General features: G+C 42.7%; 1 protein-coding gene across 1 annotated transcript in view; it reads left to right on the top strand.

Annotated features, from left to right (window-relative positions):
- The window catches only part of hsd17b2 (hydroxysteroid (17-beta) dehydrogenase 2), a 95,013-nt gene that overhangs the window by 38,406 nt on the left and 35,742 nt on the right, over positions 1–20,865 (top strand). The window contains exon 2 of the mRNA XM_072517916.1: positions 12,808–13,020. Within this exon, the coding sequence (XP_072374017.1) occupies positions 12,808–13,020 (213 nt within the window). The remainder of the gene's footprint in view (positions 1–12,807; positions 13,021–20,865) is intronic.

The following is a 20,865-nucleotide window of genomic DNA, read 5'->3' as shown; positions in this document are numbered from 1 at the left end:
CAGGTGGCGTTGATCTGAATCCATGGTGTAGCTGATGAGTAACAAAAGTGACGGGTTTTCACAGGCTTTAAACTGTCCACCAGCAGCAGGGCATTCTGTCTGGCATGGGCAAACACTGCCACAGTGGATACATTGTTCGGACTCCTGCCACTCTGCTTGTGAGACAGTTGCAGCTGCTTTGCAAGTGGCTCCTGGTGTTCCCCAGAATTAAATTTGAAGTGTGGTCATCACTGTCAGTAGCCTCAACCTCACTAGCTCGGGACTCTGAATGCGAAAACCACCTTCCTGTCTCCAGCAGCTTTCTATCATTTTTGGCATAGTTTACTAGAGAGGTAACCTTCAATAATTGTTTTGATTTATTTTCCGGTATGCTCCACGTCGCATTTGATAGACGGCTGCCTCAAACGCGTACAGTATCAGTCAGTTGACCCATTAGCTTCTGGGTTAGTGCATCGGAAGGCGATTGTTTCATATATTGTATTTTATTGAGTGTGAAATAAGTTGTTGATTCATTTTTGGCTGGTTCATAGTCATTTTTGTCATGTGCAGGCATTAGTGTCTCAAAGATATCTTCCAATTCTCCAACTTCACAGTGGAGAAGGCCCTTTTTCTCTTTGTTACCTGTGATTGCTAAACCTGGTGTTGCACCTTTGCAGCCACTTTCGCAATGTGGGCATATAGACGATGGCTCCAAAAACACATCAAAATGCTGTTAATTGGGGAGGGGGGGGGCTACCAGGCAGACCTTGCTCTTGCTAATCCCAAGTTTAAGAGCCTCAATGTGTGTCTGACAACATGCTGTGTTTCCAAAATGATAGACAAGCCCCTTCCGAAAGTGAAAGCAATGTTCCATCTTTTCATGCTCTTCATCATGATTGGGAAACTCTAGGGAAGATTCAGTAAGGAGCAATCAGAACTGCACATGCTGTTAAAACATGTATTCCTTTATTCCCCTTCTAGACTCCCTCTGTTAGGGAGTTGATCGCACCGCAGGTAGAAATTACTGTGGGAGATAGAAAATGGGTGACCAAAAGACAGAGCAAGAGTAGGAAGGCAGTGCAGGTATCCCTTGCATCCATCTCCCTGCAAAACAGGTATACCGTTTTGGTTACTGTTGAGGGAGATGGCTCACCAGGAGAAGGAAGCAGCAGTCAGGTTCATGGCACCGTGGCTGGCTCTGCTGCGCAGGAGGGCAGAAAGAAGAATGGCAGGGCTATAGTGATAGGGGACTCAATCATACGGGGAATAGACAGGCGGTTCTGCGGATGCAATCAAGACTCCAGGATGGGATGTTGTCTCCGTGGTGCAAAGGTCAAGGATGTCTCGGAGCGGCTACAGGACATTCTGGGGCGAGGGAAGGGTGAACAGCTAGCTGTCATGGTGCACGTAGGCACCAATGATAGAGGTAACAAACGGGATGAGGTTCTACAAGCTGAATTCGGGGAGTTAGAAAAAGTAGGACCTCAAAAGGTAGTAATCTAAGGATTGCTACCAGTGACACCACCTTTTCAGAGTAGGAATGTCAGGATAGATAGGATGAATGCGTGGCTCGAGAGATGGTGCAAGAGAGATGGATTCAAATTCCTGGGGCATTGGAACCGGTTCAGGAGAGGTGGGACCAGTACAAACCGGACGGTCTGCACTTGGCAGGACTGGAAACGATGTCCTGGGGGGGTGTTTGCTAGTGCTGTTGGGGAGGGTTTAAACAAATGTGGCAGTGGGATGGGAACCAATGCTGGAGGTCAGAGGGAAGTAAAACGGGGCCAGAAACAAAAAGCAATGGGGGGGAAAGCGTAAGGCAGAGAAGCCATAGTCAAAAATCAAAATGAGCCACAGTACAGGGTACAGTGATTGAGGAGAGTGTGAAAAGGGAGGTGGTCAATGGAGGATTGAGGGTGTTGTACCTAATGGAACAAGGTAAATGAGCTTGTTGCGCACATTGAAATTGGCCGGTACGATGTTGTGAGCATCACACAGATGTGGCTGTAAGGGGATCAGGGCTGGGATCTAAATATCCAAGGATGTGTGTCCTACCGATAGGACAGGCAGATGGGCAAAGATGTTGCATTATTAGTAAGGAATGAAGTTAAATCGATAACAGAGCGATATAGGATCAGAAGGCATAGAATCTCTGTGGGTAGAGTTGAGGTAAAAAGACCCTGATGGGAGTTATGTACAGGTGTTGCTCATTGTGTCTTTACTTAATTTGCTCTGTTTTGTAACCTTTGCTCCAGAGTCGCCAGGTATCTTTATGATACCACCACGATTCTTAGCGGATCTCCATCTTAAAGTCGGGAAGTGGCCAACCCAGGTGGCCACACAGGCCCCCTAGAAGTAGTCAGGATGTGGGGCAGAAAATAAATCAGGAGATAGAAAAGGCAATATTACAATAATCATGGGGGACTTCCAATATGCAGGTGGACTGGGAAAATCAGGTTGGTAGTGGATCCCAAGAAATGGAATTTGTATAATGTCTAAGATTTTTTTTTGGAGCAGCTTGTGACCGAGCCTCCTAGAGAACAGGCAATTCTGGATTTGGTGATGTGTAATGAGGCAGACTTGATTATGGAACTTAAGGTGAAGGAACCCTTTGGAGCAGTGACCACAATATGATAGAATTTACCCTGCAGTTTGAGAGGGAGAAGCTGCAATCAGATGTAATGGTATTACAATGAAATAAGGGAACTACAAAGACATGAGGGAGGAGCTGGCCAGAGTTAATTGGAAAAGGAGCCGAGCAGGGAAGATAGTGGAACAGCAATGGCAGGAGTTTTTGTGCGTTATTAGGGAGGCACAACTGAAATTCATCCCAAGGAGGAGGAAACATGCTAAGGGGAGGACAAGGCCTCCATGGCTGATGAGGGATGTCAAGGACACCATAAAAGCTAAACAAAAGGCATACAAAATGGCGAGAATTAGTGTGAAGCTAGAGGATTGGGAAACCTTTAAAAGCGAGCAGAGGACAACTAAAAAAGCATTAAGGGGGGAGAAGATGAAGTATGAGTGCAAGCTAGCTACTAATATAAAGGAAGATCGGAAGAGTTTTTTCAATATATAAACGGTAAGAGAGAGGCAAAAGTAGACATTGGACCACTGAATGTGGCTGGAGAAGTAATAATAGGAAACAAAGAAATGACAGGCAAACTGAATAGTTACTTTGCATCAGTCTTCACGGTGGAAGACACCAGTGGGATGCCAGAGCTCCAGGAGAACCAGGGGGCAAAGGTGAGTGCAGTGGCCATTACTAAAGAGAAGGTTCTGGGGAAACTGAAAGGGCTGAAGGTGGATAAGCCACCTGGACTGAATGGACTACACCCCAGGGTCCTAAAAGAGATAGCTGAGGAAATTGTGGAGGCATTGGTGATGATCTTTCAGGAATCACTGGAGGCAGGAAGGGTCCCAGAAGACTGAAAAGTGGCTAAGGTAACACCACTGTTTAAGAAGGGAGGGAGGCAGAAGTTGGGAAATTATAGGCCGGTTAGCCTGACTTCGGTCATTGGTAGAGTCTGTTATCAAAGATGAGATCGCAAAGTACTTGGAAGTGCATGGTAAAATAGGACTGAGTCAGCACGGCTTTGTCAAAGGGAGGTCGTGTCTGACAAATCTGTTGTTCTTTGAGGAGGTAACAAGGAAGTTAGACAAAGGCAAACCAGTGGAGATGATTTATTTAAATTTCCAGAAGGCCTTTCACAAGGTGCTGATAGGAGACTGTTAAATAAGTTAAAAGCCCATGGTGTTAAGGGTAAGATCCTGATATGGATAGAGGATTGGCTGACTGGCAGAAGGCCGAGAGTGGGGATAAAGGGGTCTTTTTCAGGATGACAGCCGGTGACTAGTGGTGTGCCTCAGGGAAATGTGCTGGACCACAACTTTTCACAACATACATCAATGATCTGGAAGAAGGTACTGAAGACACTGTTGCTAAGTTTGCAGATGATACAAAGATCTGCAGAGGGGCAGGTAGTATTGATGAAGCAAGAGGGCTGAAGAAGGATTTGGACAAGCTAGGAGAGTGGGGAATGAAGTGGCAAATGAAATACAATGTGGAAAAATGTGAGGTTTGCACTTTGGAAGGAGGAATGTAGGCATAGACTATTTTCTAAATGGGGAAATGCTTAGGAAATCAGACGCACAAAGGGACTTGGGAGTCCTTGTTCACGATTCTCTTAAGGTTAATGTGCAGGTTCAGTCGGCAGTTAAGAAGGCAAATGCAATGTTAGCATTCAGGTCAAGAGGGCTAGAATACAAGACCAGGGAGGTACTTCTGAGGCTGTAGAAGGCTCTGGTCAGACCCCATTTGGAGTATTGTGAGCAGTTTTGGGCCCCATATCTAAGGAAGGATGTGCTGGCCTTCAAAATGGTCCAGAGGAGGTTCACAAGAATGATCCTTGGAATGAAGAACTTGTCGTATGAGGAACAGTTGAGGACTCTGGGTCTGTACTCATTGGAGTACAGGGGTGATCTTATTGTAACTTGCAGGATACTGCGAGGCCTGGATAGAGTGGATGAGGAGAGGATGTTTCCACTTGTAGGGAAAACTAGAGCCAGAGGACACCATCTCAGACTAAAGGGACGATCCTTTAAAACTGAGTTGAGGAGGAATTTATTCAGCCAGTGGGTGGTGAATCCATGGAACTCTTTACCGCAGATGGCTGTGGAGGCCAAATTGCCGAGTGTCTTTAAGACATAGATAGGTTCTTGATTAATAAGGGGATCGGGGGTTATGGGGAGAAGGCAGGAGAATGGGGATGAGAAAATATCAGCCATGATTGAATGGCGGAGCAGACTCAATGGGCCAAGTGGCCTAATTCTGCTCCTATGTCTTATAGTCTTATGTTGGTATTTGTGGACAAAATATTCAGCGCAGTTTTCACTACACTACCGATTCTGTTTGTTACCTTCATGCTGATCGAGAAATGCAAACAAATGGAGTCATCAGCACATTAGTTATACCCAGATAGTTGTGAACTTCTCAAAACACATTTTTTGTTTTGATGACAATAGACCGCATTCTCCGTTGTCCATTCGCGTGCTTCTCGGCGGCGCGCCATTTGCTGGAGACTGGATTCTATCTTCCCGCTGCCTGTCGATGGGATTTCCCTTTGAAACCACCTCACACCACCGGGAAACCACTTGGCGGAGGGACACTGCCAGCGGGAAATGTGAATTGCAACAACTGGAGCCTTCCGGTCGATGTCGTCATTCCGCAAAACAAAAACGGAATGATTCGATAAATGTACAGAAATTGATGTCATAACCTACAACAACAAAATGCTGATCCTTAATTGGGTTACGATTGCTGACTTCAATCATGGGTTACGATTTCTACTTCAATCATGGGTTACGATTTCTGACTTCAATCATATATAAAAAAACAATTACTAAAATTCCAAGTGATAGGTTGTAAAATTCTTTGGGACATTCCAAGAAACTTCATTTAAATGCTCAAGTTAGTTGCTCTGTCCCTGTTTGGAACTGTTTCTAATTTAGCACCCTTTCAAGGTGTGCATTTTCTTGTTAAAATAATTTTATTAGATTTAATTTCATTGATGCACACTGAGATTTTTTTTAAAACTTGTAATGCATGTTTGCTGTTGGTGTGGCACTGGATTGATGTCAAGCACACGATAAGATATTAAAAAATGCAAACACAGGAGCTGACTTAATAAGCTTAAACAATTGGCCTCGAAACACCACCCAGAATAGATTGACCTGAGGCTCACCCGATTTTAGACATGCAACCTTGAGCTAGCGATCTTTGAACACCGAATACGTGTCTCCAGGCAGCTCATCAGTGACATGGAACGGAAGGTCAGGCTACTGCAATGCCAGCAGCAGTCCACCTATAAATGTTTAAAGGAAGGGTGGGGTAAATGATTAAATAATGTTGGTCAGAAGGGAGGGCAGCGGTGGTTAATGACTGAAGCCAGGTTAATGTTAGTTTTGAGGTGAGGGTGGAACGTGGCAGGTGGCCTGGCAACTTTGAATGTGGAATGAGGGGGAACACTGTCTTCCTCCCAGCTCCATATTTAAGTGTATGTTTTAAAAGTTGCCTTGTTGCTTGCATCCTCCAGCAGTCCCTTTTTAAGAACAGGTGTTTAGCACTTGTTTGCGTATGCAGTGTTCATTTTGGATACTGATTTTGATTTTGCATATACTAATAAGATGGATCCAGTGCAAATTTGTCACCGTAAAAATAAAAATAAATGTGCATGGGTTTCTCAGCCGAGGCGGATAATTTAATCTGAAGTGAATGGAAAGGAAATGTGATGGGATGCATAATAGGGGGAGATAGTGTGGCAGTGGTAATGTTGCTGGACTGGTACTCCAGAGACCCATGAGGACATGGGTTTACAGCAGCTAATGGAATTTAAATTGTTATGGGCCAGGGTTCAGAGAACCCCAAAGTGTATCATGGAGTTCACCTGACCCACAACTTTTAATAGATTGTGGTATGGGGAGCACACGGCCCACTCACTGCAGTAGTAAACACCCATTTCTTAAAGGTACTCTCACTACAGATATTTATATACATACCCATTTATAAACACCCATTTCTTAAAGGTACTCTCACATGACGCCTCCCCCCCCCCCCCCCCCCCAAAAAAAAACCTATCAACTTCAAGATGGTTTCATTTTTCACCTTTTCACTATCCTTTAAGAAATGCACACAGTAAATATACTTTTTCATTTAAAAAAAAACACCGGCAAACAGGTATAATATAGTCCATTTTTTTTTCTTCTTCCTCCAACTGGACTCCTTCTCGATTGACAGTCACTTTGAACAAGAAGGTCTCTGCACGATCCATCCATTTCTCTACGCCTCGGCATTTCTCTTTAAAGTCAGATACTTTAGTACAATCTGATCACAAGAGTCCCTTGTAATTCTCCAACACAGGAGCATTGGCTACCACAGCTTTCAGGCAGTCAATGCCTGTTGAAATTCCGCTGTCCACTGAAAACTTTGACGTTTCTTCAGCAAGTCTATCAGTGGAGCAACCATGCTACAAAAATTTTTCACAAATGTTCGAACAAATCCACTCATGCCAAGAAATTGCATTATTTCCCTTCGTCTTGAGGGTATTGGAAACTCAATAACTGTTGGTTTCACATCCCGTGGGACCATTCGACCCTATCCATTTGTATGGCCAAGGAAAGTGATTTGGGCTTTTCAAAATTCACTTTTGGCTAGGTTTATCACCAAACCCGCCTCCTGAAGTCGATCGAATAACTCCATCAGATATTTAAAATGTTCTTTCCTGATCTGGCTGAAAATTACCAGATCGTCGATGTATACCGCACAATTGGGTAATCCTTAAACGACTTTGTTAGTTAACTGTTGAATTGTGGCTGGGGCATTTTTCATGCCAAGTTGTATAACTTTGAATTGGTATATACCATCTGGAGTCATGAAAGCTGAAATCTCCTTCGCCCTTTCAGATAAAGGTACCTGCCAGTAACCTTTTAAGTAAATCCAGTTTGGGAATAAAAGCTGATTGTCCCACTTTCTCAATGCAATCCTCCAAACGTGGGATAGGATAAGAGTCCGTTGTTGTAACTGCATTAACCTTTCTATAGTCCACACACAACCGTTGGGTACCGTCTGGTTTAGGTACCATCACTATGGGTGAGCTCCATTGGCTGCAACTCAATTCAATGATGCCATTTTTAAGCATACTCTCAATCTCTTTGTTAACCTGTGCCAATTTTAAAGGGTTAAGTCTGTACGATGTTGTTTGATTGGAACAACATTTCCCACATCTACATCATGTAGAGCCATTTTAGTACTTCCGAATTTATCTCTACAAACTTGCCCATGTGATATCAATAACTCTTTCAGGTCAGTCCGTTTTTCCTCTGGAAGGTAACTCAACAATTTATCACAATTTTTAAGAACATCCTTGTTTTCCAATTTAATTTGAGGTATGTCAAATTCGCATTCATCTGGATTTGGTTTGTCATTTTGAGTTCGAATCAATAAAACCTCGTCCTTTTTCTCTCCTTCCCTTTCAAAATGCCTTTTAAGCATATTCACATTACACACTCGGTGAGTCTTCCTTCTATCTGGCGTTTTTACCACATAGTTTACCTCACTTAATTTCCTTTCAATCTGTTAAGGTCCACAAAACCTTGCTTTTAAAGGTTCAGCTACCACTGGTAACAACACTAAAACTTTATCCCCACTGGCAAAACTACGAACTTTGGATTTCTTGTCCGCTACCCATTCCATCACATTTTGTGCAACTTTTAAATGTTGTCTTGCCAATTCACCTGCTCGATTTAATCGTTCCCTAAAATTGGAAACGTAATCCAATAATGTAGTTTCCGATTTCTCACTCGCCAATTTTTCTTAATCAATTTAAGTGGTATTCTTACCTCATGTCCAGCCTCCCCGAACAGGCGCCGGAATGTGGCGACTAGGGGCTTTTCACAGTAACTTCATTTGAAGCCTACTTGTGACAATAAGCGATTTCCATTTTCATTCATGACCAAAAATTAGTTCAAAAGGACTGAATTTGGTTGACTCGTTAGGTGCATCCCTAATTGCAAACAGTATGAATGGAATTCCTTTATCTCAATCCTCTGGATAATCGTGACAATAAGCCCTCAACATTGTCTTTATCGTCTGGTGCCACCTTTCTAACACTCCCTGCGATTCTGGATGGTACGCAGTTGATATAAATTGTTTTATTCCTAAGTTATCCATAACTTCTTTGAATAATCTTGAGGTAAAATTTGATCCTTGATCCGATTATATTTCTGTGGGTAGTTCATATCTAGTAACAAATTTAAGTAACTCCTCCACAATCTTTTTAGCTGTAATATTACATACTGGAATGGGCTCTGGAAACCTAGTAGACACATCCATTATCGTCAAAAGATATTGATTCCCACTTTTTGTTTTAGGAAGTGGTCCTACGCAATCAATTAGGACCCTTGTAAAAGGTTCCTCAAGTGCTGGAATGGGTATTAAGGGCGCTGGTTTTATCACTGCTTGAGGTTTCCCTATCACTTAACATGTGTGACATGATTGACCAAATTTAACTACATCTTTATGTAGTCCAGGCCAATAAAAATGTTTCTGGATTTTAGCTTGAGTTTTCCTTATTCCCAAATGACCTCCCACTGGTACCTCGTGTGCAACTCGCAACACCTCCTTTCTATATCCTACCGGCAATACTACTTGATGAACTTCTGCCCACTTTTCATCCACCTGCATATGTAAAGATCTCCATTTTCTCATCAAGACATCACTTTTCAGTAATAACACACTGGTATACACTCAGATTCCTCTTCCATATATGCCTTCTGTTACATCCGTTTTATTTCTACATCTTTTTGTTGTAACTCTGTCAATTTTCCTGAACTAAAAATATCTGCCCCATCCTCCATCTGTTCTTGTTCTTTTTCAACCATCTGATCAAAAATCGTTTCTGATAATTGCACTTCAACTTCATCTTCACTCTTTGATTTCTCCTCTTGTCTAACCTGTGACTGTGCGACCTTGTTACTATACAGTCCAGAAAAATTCGAGGACATTCGGCCTTCAACACTTAATGTCTGACTTTCCACTGGCTTATCAACCACAGTAGGCATCACTCCCACCTGCGATCTAGCTATATCGTTACCCAAGGTAAACTGTATTCCTGGACAAAATAGTTTCTCTACTACTCCTACTCCATTTCACCACTCTTCACTGGACTTTCAAACCTTACCTTCTATAATGGAACACTACTCCTCTCACCCTGAATTCCACATATTACCACCTTTTCTGGCAATATTCTTCCCAAACTACATAATTCCTCATCTCTTACCATTAAAGATTGATTAGCTCTCGTATCTCTTAAAATTGTGACTTCTTTACCTGCTCCTCCTGATACACATGAGTAAACTTTACCCACACAAGTAAATTCTTTAAAGGCATCTGGCACCTTCCTGTCAATCACCTCTTGATCAGGCTGTACAATCTTTTGTACCTCCTTCGCTTCACTTGGGCTTTCCTTTACCACTGTAACAAACCCACTGTCTTATCCTGTTTTACCACATCAGCCTTCCCAGTGCTTTTCTTCAACCACCAGCACTGTGACTTTACATGGCCTAGTTTATTACAGTGAAAACATTTGAAACTTTTCATTTCTTTTCCATCCTCCTGGATTTCTTTGTAATCTGAGGTACACTCTCCTTATTATCTCCCATCAGGGGCAGCACGGTGGCGCAGTGGTAGCACTGCAGTCTCACGGCGCCGAGGTCCCAGGTTCGATCCTGGCTCTGGGTCACTGTCCGTGTGGAGTTTGCATATTCTCCCCGTGTTTGCGTGGGTTTCGCCCCCACAACCCAAAGATGTGCAAGGTAGGTGGATTGGCCATGCTAAATTGCCCCTTAATTGGAAAAATTAATTGGGTACTCTTCCATCAGATCACCTTTACCTTTACCACTTGAGTATTTCTCATATCCCCAGTTTCTATCCTTCACAGGCTGAAACTGATGTCGGAAACCAAGCTTTGATTTATGAACTAATTCATAATCATCTGCCAACCTCAGTTTTAACTCTATGCTCTTCCACATGAGTTCTCACTACATCAGGAATTGAATTTTTAAACTCCTCCAAAAGTATAATTTCTCAGAGAGCTTCATACGTTTGGTCTATTTTCAAAACCCTTATGCACCTATCAAAATTACTCTGTTTGATCCTTTTGAGCTTCTATTTTAAAGGTTTTTTTTAAGTCTTACTGATGTTAAAAGGAAAGCTTCAAGGATTACTAGTGTTGTAGTCTTTGTGGGTTGTATTTGAATTAATGGTTGCTAAGATGTTCACTATGTTTGAAAAAGGTTAACTTGAGTTCGTAGAATAAACATTAGCTTTTAAAAAATACTTCTCCATTTCTGCTGTACTACACCAATGTTTGACCAAATTCTTTCCTTAAATTTCTACACCTTTGTAAGCTTCAGACACTAGTTCATATGCACCGAAGGTGAATTTTTTCACCTCCTCATATGTCCCAGATACCTCCTCCGGTAGTGATGCAAACACTTCACTAGCCCTACCTACCAGCTTTGTTTGAATCAGTAATACCCACATGTCCTGTGGCCATTTCATTTGTTTAGGTACCTTCTCAAATGAAATGAAAAAGGCTTCTACCTCCTTCTCGTCAAACCTTGGCAATGCTTGAACATATTCAAATAGATCCCCACCAAGTCTTCAACTATGACACTCTTTCTCACTATCCTCATGACTATCATCCAACAGTACGTTTCCCTTTACGCCTGCCAATTTTAACTGACTGTCATGTTTCATGGCCATTTTCTGAAATTCAAACTCTCTCTCTTTATCTTTTATCTTTTTTCCCTAATCTGTATCTCCCTTTCTCTTTCTTTGTTCTGCTCAGGCAATTCTTTCTTTTCTCCTTTCTTCTCTTTCTTTTTCCTCTCTCTCTCTCTCGTTTTTCTTCTTCTCTATCTCTTTCGTATTCAAGCTGCTTTAATTCTTTTTCATGTTCCATTTGCTTAATTGTAAACTGAATTTTTGCCATTTCCGATGAGTCAAACTATATCTCGGGCAACTTTAAATGCTTAGCCACTGCCATAATTACCTCATCTTTTCGCATTTTGTCAGATAATGTTAACTGCAATGTTTTTGCCAAATCAACAGTCTGCTTTTAGTCTCTGTCTGTAAGGTACTGCATGTGACTGTCTCCACCCCCAAAAACTTCAGAGCCTCTGAACGAGCCATTGTCCACAACAAAGTCCCTACTTAAACTGAAATACCACACCTAAAACTCAACCACAATACGCTCACCCCTCACTGTCTTTAAGTTCACTAAGCCAATCCAATAGATAGACTTTTATCCCCCTCAAACTCCCAATTGGTTATTAGCCAGGGTTTAGAGAACCCCGAAGTGTATCATGGAGTTCATCTGACCCACAACTTTGAATAGATTGTGGTGTGGGGAGCACACGGGGGGGGGGTTACTTTATTTTTGTTTATGTTATTTACACTGGAAGGGTCTGAGGGGGTGTATACACCTGTTGCCTTAAGTCAGGGTGTTAATGTTAATTTATTATTTAGGTACAGGGGGGGGCGAGGGGTTTGGGGGGTTGCTTTTTTAGATTGTGTTTTGTACTTAACCCTGTTGGGTTCTTTTTTCTTTCTCATTTTGTTAATGATATTTTATGAAAACCTTTAATAAAGATTTTTTTTTAATTTAAAAAAAATGATTTGAACGAAGGAATTGCATGCAATTTCTCCAAATTTGCAGACGACACTAAGCTGGATGGCAGTGTGTGCTGTGGGGAGGATGCAAAGAGGCTGCAGGGTGACTTGGACAGGCTGGCTGAGTGGGCAAATACATGATAATGTGGGTAAATGTGAGGTTATCCACTTTGGTGGCAAAAACAGAAAGTCATTATTATCTGAATGGTGGCAATTTCGGAAAAGGAGAAGTACAACGAGACCTGAGTGTTATGGTGGAACCGTCACTGAAGGTTGGCATGCAGGTACAGCAGGTGGTGAGGAAAGATAATGCCATGCTGGCCTTCATAGCAAGAGGATTTGAGTATAGGAGTGGAGATGTCTTGCTGCAGTGTTATACAGGGCGTTGGTGAGGCCACACCTTGAGTGTTGTGTGCAGCTTTGGTCTCCTGGTTTGAGGAAGGGCATTCTTGCTATTGAGGGTGTCCAGTGTCCGTTCACCAGACTAATTCCTAGGATGGCAGGAGTGTTATATGAAGTAAGACTGGATTGTCTGGGCTTGTACTCACTGGAGTTTAGAAGACATCATGATACCTTTCGCTTCTTTCACTAAACAGGATGTGATTCTGGATTTGGCCATGCATTGGCAAAGCACCTCGACCAACTGGACTTCACTGTATTTGCTGGAGTTCTGCACCAAGAGGGACCTGGCGCCGAAGATTTGAGGATGGCAGGCTCACATAGACTCACAGTACTCCAGCTAGATGTCACCAATTCTGAACAGATAGCCAGAACCTTCGCAAAAATAAAAGCTGAGCTGGGAAACAAAGGTTAGTGATGCATACATTTAAAAAGCTAATGTTTGTGTAGGGTAAAATTATATTTTATCTTACATTTCTGAAGCTTTAATTTTGTTACAACTTTCTACTTCCAAGGAGATTTGCAATTCCTTTTATTGGGAATGAAATCTCAGCTTGCCTGGGGAAAATATTCGTGGGAAATGAAGCTTACTGTCCATTCTTCTGGAGATTGAGAGAGGAGCTACAGAGCACATAGAAATGAATCCAAAGCTTTTTTCAAAAAGTGCAATCTTGCTTTGTATTATAAATATATGTGATAGTAATTGAGGAAAAAAATAAGAACCATTTGGAGAACAGTAGGAAATTGAAACTCATCCTAATAGATGTGTGGGTCTCGGCATGATTGCACTTTTCAAAGGGTTGAATGTCCTCCAATGCTGTAAGTTTTTGTTGAGGCACTTTAAATATGCCTCATTTTTTTTCTTTCTCAACTGACCTGTCTGACAAGTTATTACAAACATTCATTACTCATTGAGAAGTGTTTTCTAAAGTCTCCTCCCATTTAATTTTCAATAGTTCAAAATTAGACCCTCAAAATTAGACCCTCCCATTTTATTTCCCCGGCATACTTGAAAGTATTACTTGGTACATTTGGTATTTTGCAATCACTTATGTTACCCCCTTCTTTAGAGGTGAGCTTGTTGGTGTCTGCAATCACTCGAATGCATGTGCATTTGTAATTTGACCTGGTAGCCAGGAGTTGAAGTCACTGCACAGAATTGATTGTGTCAGTTGATGGTTATAATACTTGCAGTTAACCAGACAGGCTTCATTTGTGGAAATGGAATATGCACGATTACAGGCTATGATTTGGATTTGAAGAGTATTTTGTTGATATGTGACAGAATCCTTTGTGTTCGGAACCCTGGATATCCGTTATCCCTTCTCAGTTCCCAAATAACAGAGGTCAAGTCTGTGCTTTTTGGCAAAGTCCACTTGTACTTTATTTTCAGCTGTGCCACTGGTAAACGTATTTTCAATACAAAATTGAGAGAGTTTCTAACTAGCCCTGCAGCAAGCTAGTCAGATTGATTGTCTTTAGCGAATACAGTAGTTGAGTTTTCATTCAATTACAGATCGTAGTAATTCTTCAAATAATACACAGGATGAAATAACTAAGTCATTTAAACAAAAGAAAGATGGCGTTTAGCAAAAGCACCAGCAAAGGAAATAAGTTTCAGAAATATAGATGGGGTGATCCCGGGATGAGTTTTTCCATCCCGGTAAGTGTTTCTTAAGGAGATTATTATCTTAAGGTCTATCCTTCTTTTTACTTCTGATTGGTTTTAACTAATTTATAATTTACTCAATTCGGCCAAAATGCCTGTCCATCAATTTAAGATTTTTAATTAAATTGGTGCAAATTTTCCATTCCATTGCTTGCCAATTTTCCAAATTATCCACACCTGCATCTAACATTAATTAGAGAAACACAGTTTTCGTGAAGGCATTATCACCCTAGACTGGCTGGTACCGTAGAAATGGGACTACCCGTGCTGTACAACAGTGAGGCCTTTTAGCTAGATGACATCACTGACCTTGCAGCCTCAAGCAACTTGCAAATGTGAAACTTAAGTTTAAGACAGAAAGTTTAAGACAGAAGTTGTATGATCGGGATTAACGCTTAGTGGATTCCCAGCTATTGTTGCACTCACGTAATGCTAGATATGATTATAGTTAATTATTGTTAATGAGTTTTCATTTAACCCTTTTAACTCTATCATCTTCCCTTATTCTCATGGTTATAGCTGACTAGAAAAGTCAACTTCTATCGGTTATCAAAGGAGATATTTGCATTTATTCATGGATATAATTTGCTTCTCATTACCATGACTTGTACTTTTTAAAACCACTGACTATAGAGGTAACTTAACTTTCTACGCTGCAAAAACAAAATGAATATTCATAATGGTGTTGAAATTGAATGGGAGTAATGAGTGATATTACTTCACTCTGCACAAATGATTCAACTCATTACGCTATCTAGTTACAGTTAAAAACAGGGCAACGGCATAATGTCGGGCACTATGCTTCCATTGTACATTGAAAGGTAAAGCATTTTTATTAAGAATGTATCTGTGATTAAGTTTTAAAAATAGCCAGGAATTTTGCTTTAAACCCCCATAAAAGGTTTGCAGCAATTTTTAGCTTGGAGCAGAATAACATTTAACATGTATAACATTTAACATGCCAAAGTGTAATTGAGGCAATTAATAGGTGACAGAAAATCAAAATTTTAAAGAAGAGAAAATATCTTGGCAGGTGTGTTCCAATGCTTGTAAGTCAAGACATCAAACTCAGTTAAATCAGATTAGTTTTGGGTATTAATTCCGAGCTGTTCTCCTGCCAAAATAATTCTCTATGATACACAGTCTGCTATGCTCACCATTATTGTTGTGTTATGTTAGAGAGGACAGCTTTTTCTCTCCTACCAAGTTTCAACATTTTCAGAGTAGTCTGTGACCCACTTAAAAGTGAACAAGTGTCTATTATTGAAGAGTAGTTTGATTTGACTTATTTCTTTGCTTGGGATCTGTCTATCCATCTCTCCCGTGCAGACTCGAGCTCTTTCTCATCTGGCTGTCCACCAGCCATGACACCACTGTCATTGTAGAGCATTTAACCCACTTCATTATCTTTGCTCTTGGTACCCATGATCCTCTCCAGTTCTCATGATCTCTCACTGCTACTGCCATCCCAGATGCCGTTCCCACCTCTTGAGTTTTGAATGCTCCAGTCATCGCCACTGGATTTGGTTTGACCATTCAAAAAACTGTATCACCTGCTCCAACGACCAAATCCCAATTCTTCCTTTCACTCCAGGATCACCCTGGAAGTGAAAGGCAATCCCAATCTTAACATGTTTGGTATCACTAACCTGCCACCAACACCAAGTGCAAAGTCTTATGGACTTCTTCATCTCTAAAGCTACATGTACGGCAATCACAACTCCCTCTTCTCTCAGATTCTTCTCAGCTTCTTCTCCATCCCAGTGGTGAAGATCTTATACATTCTCACCTCTATGCTCACCAATCATCTCTTCATTGCAATCCACCAGCTGCTCCCTCAACTCCTTCCTGACTAAAGTCCTGAATCTCAACGAACTTTCACAATAGCCTGTTTTATCATGACATATTTCATAGTATCATAGAATTTACAGTGCAGAAGGAGGCCATTCGGCCCATCGAGTCTGCACCGGCTCTTGGAAAGAGCACCCTACCCAAGGTCCACACCTCCACCCTATCCCCATAACCCAGTAACCCCACCCTACACTAAGGGCAATTTTGGACACTATGGGCAATTTAGCATGGCCAATCCACCTAACCCGCACATCTTTGGACTGTGGGAGGAAACCGGAGCACCCGGAGGAAACCCACGCACACACGGGGAGGATGTGCAGACTCCGCACAGACAGTGACCCAAGCCGGAATCGAACCTGGGACCCTGGAGCTGTGAAGCATTTGTGCTATCCACAATGCTACCGTGCTGCCCCATTTGCTTTGCCCTGGTACTATTCTCTCTTTCAAATCTGCCGTCATTAAATCCCGCCTCAATAAATCCATTTGCAGTTCCTCCATACTTTGCAGCTACCATCGACATACAACCTTTCCAAAATCCTTGAATGTGCATTTACCACCCAGCTCTGTATATGCCTGTTCCAAAATTCCCTCCTTGAATTTCCATTCTCTGGCAACGGCCCTTCCAAAAGCACCAAGGTATCCTTAATCAAAGGCACCAATGACATGTGATTCCATGCTGGTCCTTTTGACTTTTCTACACTTAATTAAGTTGGTCATTCCATCCTTCTCTTTGCCTCATCTGTTGCACACTGGTCCCACTTCTGAATTTCCCAGTCCTGAAACTACTGAACTATCGAGCTTTAGGTTACCCTGCATTCACTCAATGGCCCCCTTCTTTTACATATTTACATAATTCTCTGAGGAAGCACTTGTTCAGAGACATGGTCTGGTCTCCATACACCTGTTGACAACACTCAACTCAATCTCTTCAACGTTGCCCCCCCCCCCCACCCTCATTTCTACAAAAACGTTTGGGATGCTGACTGCTGATCTATATGCCAAATCATGAATGAGTTGGTCTCTTCTCTGATTGAAAATTGAGTAAACCAGTAATGTTATTGACTGTTACCATTTCAACGAGATGTCTGGCCTACATTTTTTTTCTCACCATCATATGTCCAAATTCACCCTCTGTTCTTCTCCAACCATGGCTTCCTGTGCATCCCTATCCTTACTCATCTCCAATGCCTTCGCAGCTCATGAAATGTGAAATCCTTGTCCTTGGCATCAAGTGCTTCACAGCCTCACCCATTCCTATCCTACAGGCTCAAAAATTAAAGTTTTCCACACAAAATGTAATGGAAATCTGGAATTCCCTCTCCCAAAGGCAGGTGGATGTTAGGATGCCTGAAACTTTCAAGCTTGAGCTAAATAGATTTCGGTTAGTCGAGGGTCCATGAAGTAATGCCGGGTAAATGGAATTGAGGTGCAGTTCCGCCTTGATTTAATTGAATGGTGTGCAGGTTCGAGGGGATGAATGGCCTACTCCAGTTGTTGAAGCTCTTTTCGCACCTATGGTTGTAACTTCTAGCCCTGGTCTTTGCATCTTCCTCTTTTTCTGCTTCACCTTTGTCGAATGAATCTTCAGTCATCTTGGATTCAGGCTCTGCAATAGTTTTCTTAAAAGATCCAGCTTAATACTACTCTTTAACAGTCTCCTCACAGCTTAGTTTTTTGACCAAGCTCCAATCACCGTCTCATCCCATTCCTATCTTTGTTCACAGTAAAGGTTGGCCTTGTGAAGTGGTTTGGGGTGCTCTATTATGTTAAAGGCATTATTTCAAATGCAATAGCAGTAACAATTCATAATCACTTACATAAGAACATAAGAACGAGGAGCAGGAGTAGGCCATCTGGCCCCTCGAGCCTGCTCCGCCATTCAATGAGATCATGGCTGATCTTTTGTGGACTCAGCTCCACTTTCCAGCCCGAACACCATAACCCTTAATCCTTTATTCTTCAAAAAACTATTTATCTTTATCTTAAAAACATTGAATGAAGGAGCCTCTACTGCTTCACTGGGCAAGGAATTCCTTAGATTCACAACCCTTTGGGTGAAGAAGTTCCTCCTAAACTCAGTCCTAAATCTACTTCCCCTTATTTTGAGGCTATGCCCCCTAGTTCTGCTTTCACCCGCCAGTGGAAACAACCTGCCCGCATCTATCCTATCTATTCCCTTCATAATCTTATATGTTTCTATAAGATCCCCCCTCATCCTTCTAAATTCCAACGAGTACAGTCCCAGTCTACTCAACCTCTCCTCGTAATCCAACCCCTTCAGCTCTGGGATTAACCTAGTGAATCTCCTCTGCACACCCTCCAGTGCCAGTACGTCCTTTCTCAAGTAAGGAGACCAAAACTGAACACACTACTCCAGGTGTGGCCTCACTAACACCTTATACAATTGCAGCATAACCTCCCTAGTCTTAAACTCCATCCCTCTAGCAATGAAGGACAAAATTCCATTTGCCTTCTTAATCACCTGTTGCACCTGAAAACCAACTTTTTGCAACTCATGCACTAGCACACCCAGGTCTCTCTGCACAGCAGCACGTTTTAATATTTTATCATTTAAATAATAATCCCTTTTGCTGTTATTCCTACCAAAATGGATAACCTCACATTTGTCAACATTGTATTCCATCTGCCAGACCCTAGCCCATTCACTTAGCCTGTCCAAATCCCTCTGCAGACTTCCAGTATCCTCTGAACTTTTTGCTTTACCACTTATCTTAGTGTCGTCTGCAAACTTGGACACATTGCCCTTGGTCCCCAACTCCAAATCATCTATGTAAATTGTGAACAGTTGTGGGCCCAACACTGATCCCTGAGGGACACCACTAGCTACTGATTGCCAACCAGAGAAACACCCATTAATTCCCACTGTTTGCTTTCTATTAATTAACCAATTCTCTATCCATGCTACTACTTTCCCCTTAATGCCATGCATCTTTATCTTTTTTTTTAATAAATATTTTATTGAAAATTTTTGGTCCCCAAATATAGCCAACCCCCAGCTTGGTTCGACCCGGACCCCCACTACTTTTGAAAGCACCTTTGTCACCCCCATCCAAAACCCCTGTAGTGCCGGGCATGACCAAAACATATGGGTATGATTCGCTGGGCTTCTCGAGCACCTCGCACACCTATCCTCCACCCCAAAAAATTTACTGAGCCGTGCTCCAGTCATATGCGCCCTGTGTAATACCTTAAACTGAATCGGGCTTAGCCTGGCACACGAGGACGACGAGTTTACCCTGCTTAGGGCATCTGCCCACAGACCCCCTCGATCTCCTCCCCCAGCTCTTCTTCCCATTTCCCTTTTAGTTCATCTACCATAGTCTCCCCTTCGTCCCTCATTTCCCTATATATATCTGACACCTTACCATCCCCCACCCATGTTTTTGAGATCACTCTGTCCTGCACCTCTTGTGTCGGGAGCTGCGGGAATTCCCTCACCTGTTGCCTTGCAAAAACCCTCAGTTGCATATACCTGAATGCATTCCCTTGGGGCAACCCATATTTCTCGGTCAGCGCTCCCAGACTCGCGAACTTCCCATCCACAAACAGATCTTTCAGTTGCGTTATTCCTGCTCTTTGCCACATTCCATATCCCCCATCCATTCCCCCCGGGGCAAACCTATGGTTGTTTCTTATCGGGGACCCCCCCAAGGCTCCAGTCTTTCCCCTATGCCGTCTCCACTGTCCCCAAATCTTCAGTGTAGCCACCACCACCGGGCTTGTGGTGTAGTTCCTCGGTGAGAACGGCAATGGGTCTGTCACCATAGCCTGTAGGCTAGTCCCCCTACAGGACGCCCTCACTAATCTCTTCCACGCCGCTCCCTCCTCCTCTCCCATCCACTTACTCACCATTGAAATATTAGCGGCCCAATAATACTCACTTAGGCTCGGTAGTGCCAGCCCCCCCCCTATCCCTGCTACGCTGTAAGAATCCCTTCCTCACTCTCGGGGTCATCCCGGCCCACACAAAACCCATGATGCTCTTTTCAATCCTTTTTAAAAAAGCCTTCGTGATCACCACCGGGAGGCACTGAAACACAAAGAGGAATCTCGGGAGGACCACCATCTTAACCGCCTGCACCCTCCCTGCCAGTGACAGGGATACCATATCCCATCTCTTGAAATCCTCCTCCATTTGTTCCAGCAACCGCGTTAAATTTAACCTATGCAATGTGCCCCAATTCTTGGCTATCTGGATCCCCAGGTAACGAAAGTCCCTTGTTACCTTCCTCAATGGTAGGTCCTCTATTTCTCTACTCTGCTCCCCTGGATGCACCACAAACAACTCACTTTTCCCCATGTTCAATTTATACCCTGAAAAATCCCCAAACTCCCCAAGTATCCGCATTATTTCTGGCATCCCCTCCGCCGGGTCTGCCACGTATAGTAGCAAATCGTCAGCATACAAAGATACCCGGTGTTCTTCTCCTCCTCTAAGTACTCCCCTCCACTTCTTGGAACCCCTCAATGCTATCGCCAGGGGCTCAATCGCCAGTGCAAACAATAATGGGGACAGAGGGCATCCCTGCCTTGTCCCTCTATGGAGCCGAAAATATGCAGATCCCCGTCCATTCGTGACCACGCTCGCCATCGGGGCCCTATACAACAGCTGCACCCATCTAACATACCCCTCTCCAAAACCAAATCTCCTCAACACCTCCCACAAATAATCCCACTCCACTCTATCAAATGCTTTCCCGGCATCCATCGCCAC

This window comes from Scyliorhinus torazame, chromosome 10 (genome assembly GCF_047496885.1).
Source record: "Scyliorhinus torazame isolate Kashiwa2021f chromosome 10, sScyTor2.1, whole genome shotgun sequence".
Taxonomy (NCBI): Eukaryota; Metazoa; Chordata; class Chondrichthyes; order Carcharhiniformes; family Scyliorhinidae; genus Scyliorhinus; species Scyliorhinus torazame.
The sequence above is the reverse complement of the archived record's forward strand: the minus strand, read 5'-3'. Positions and strand labels throughout refer to the sequence as shown.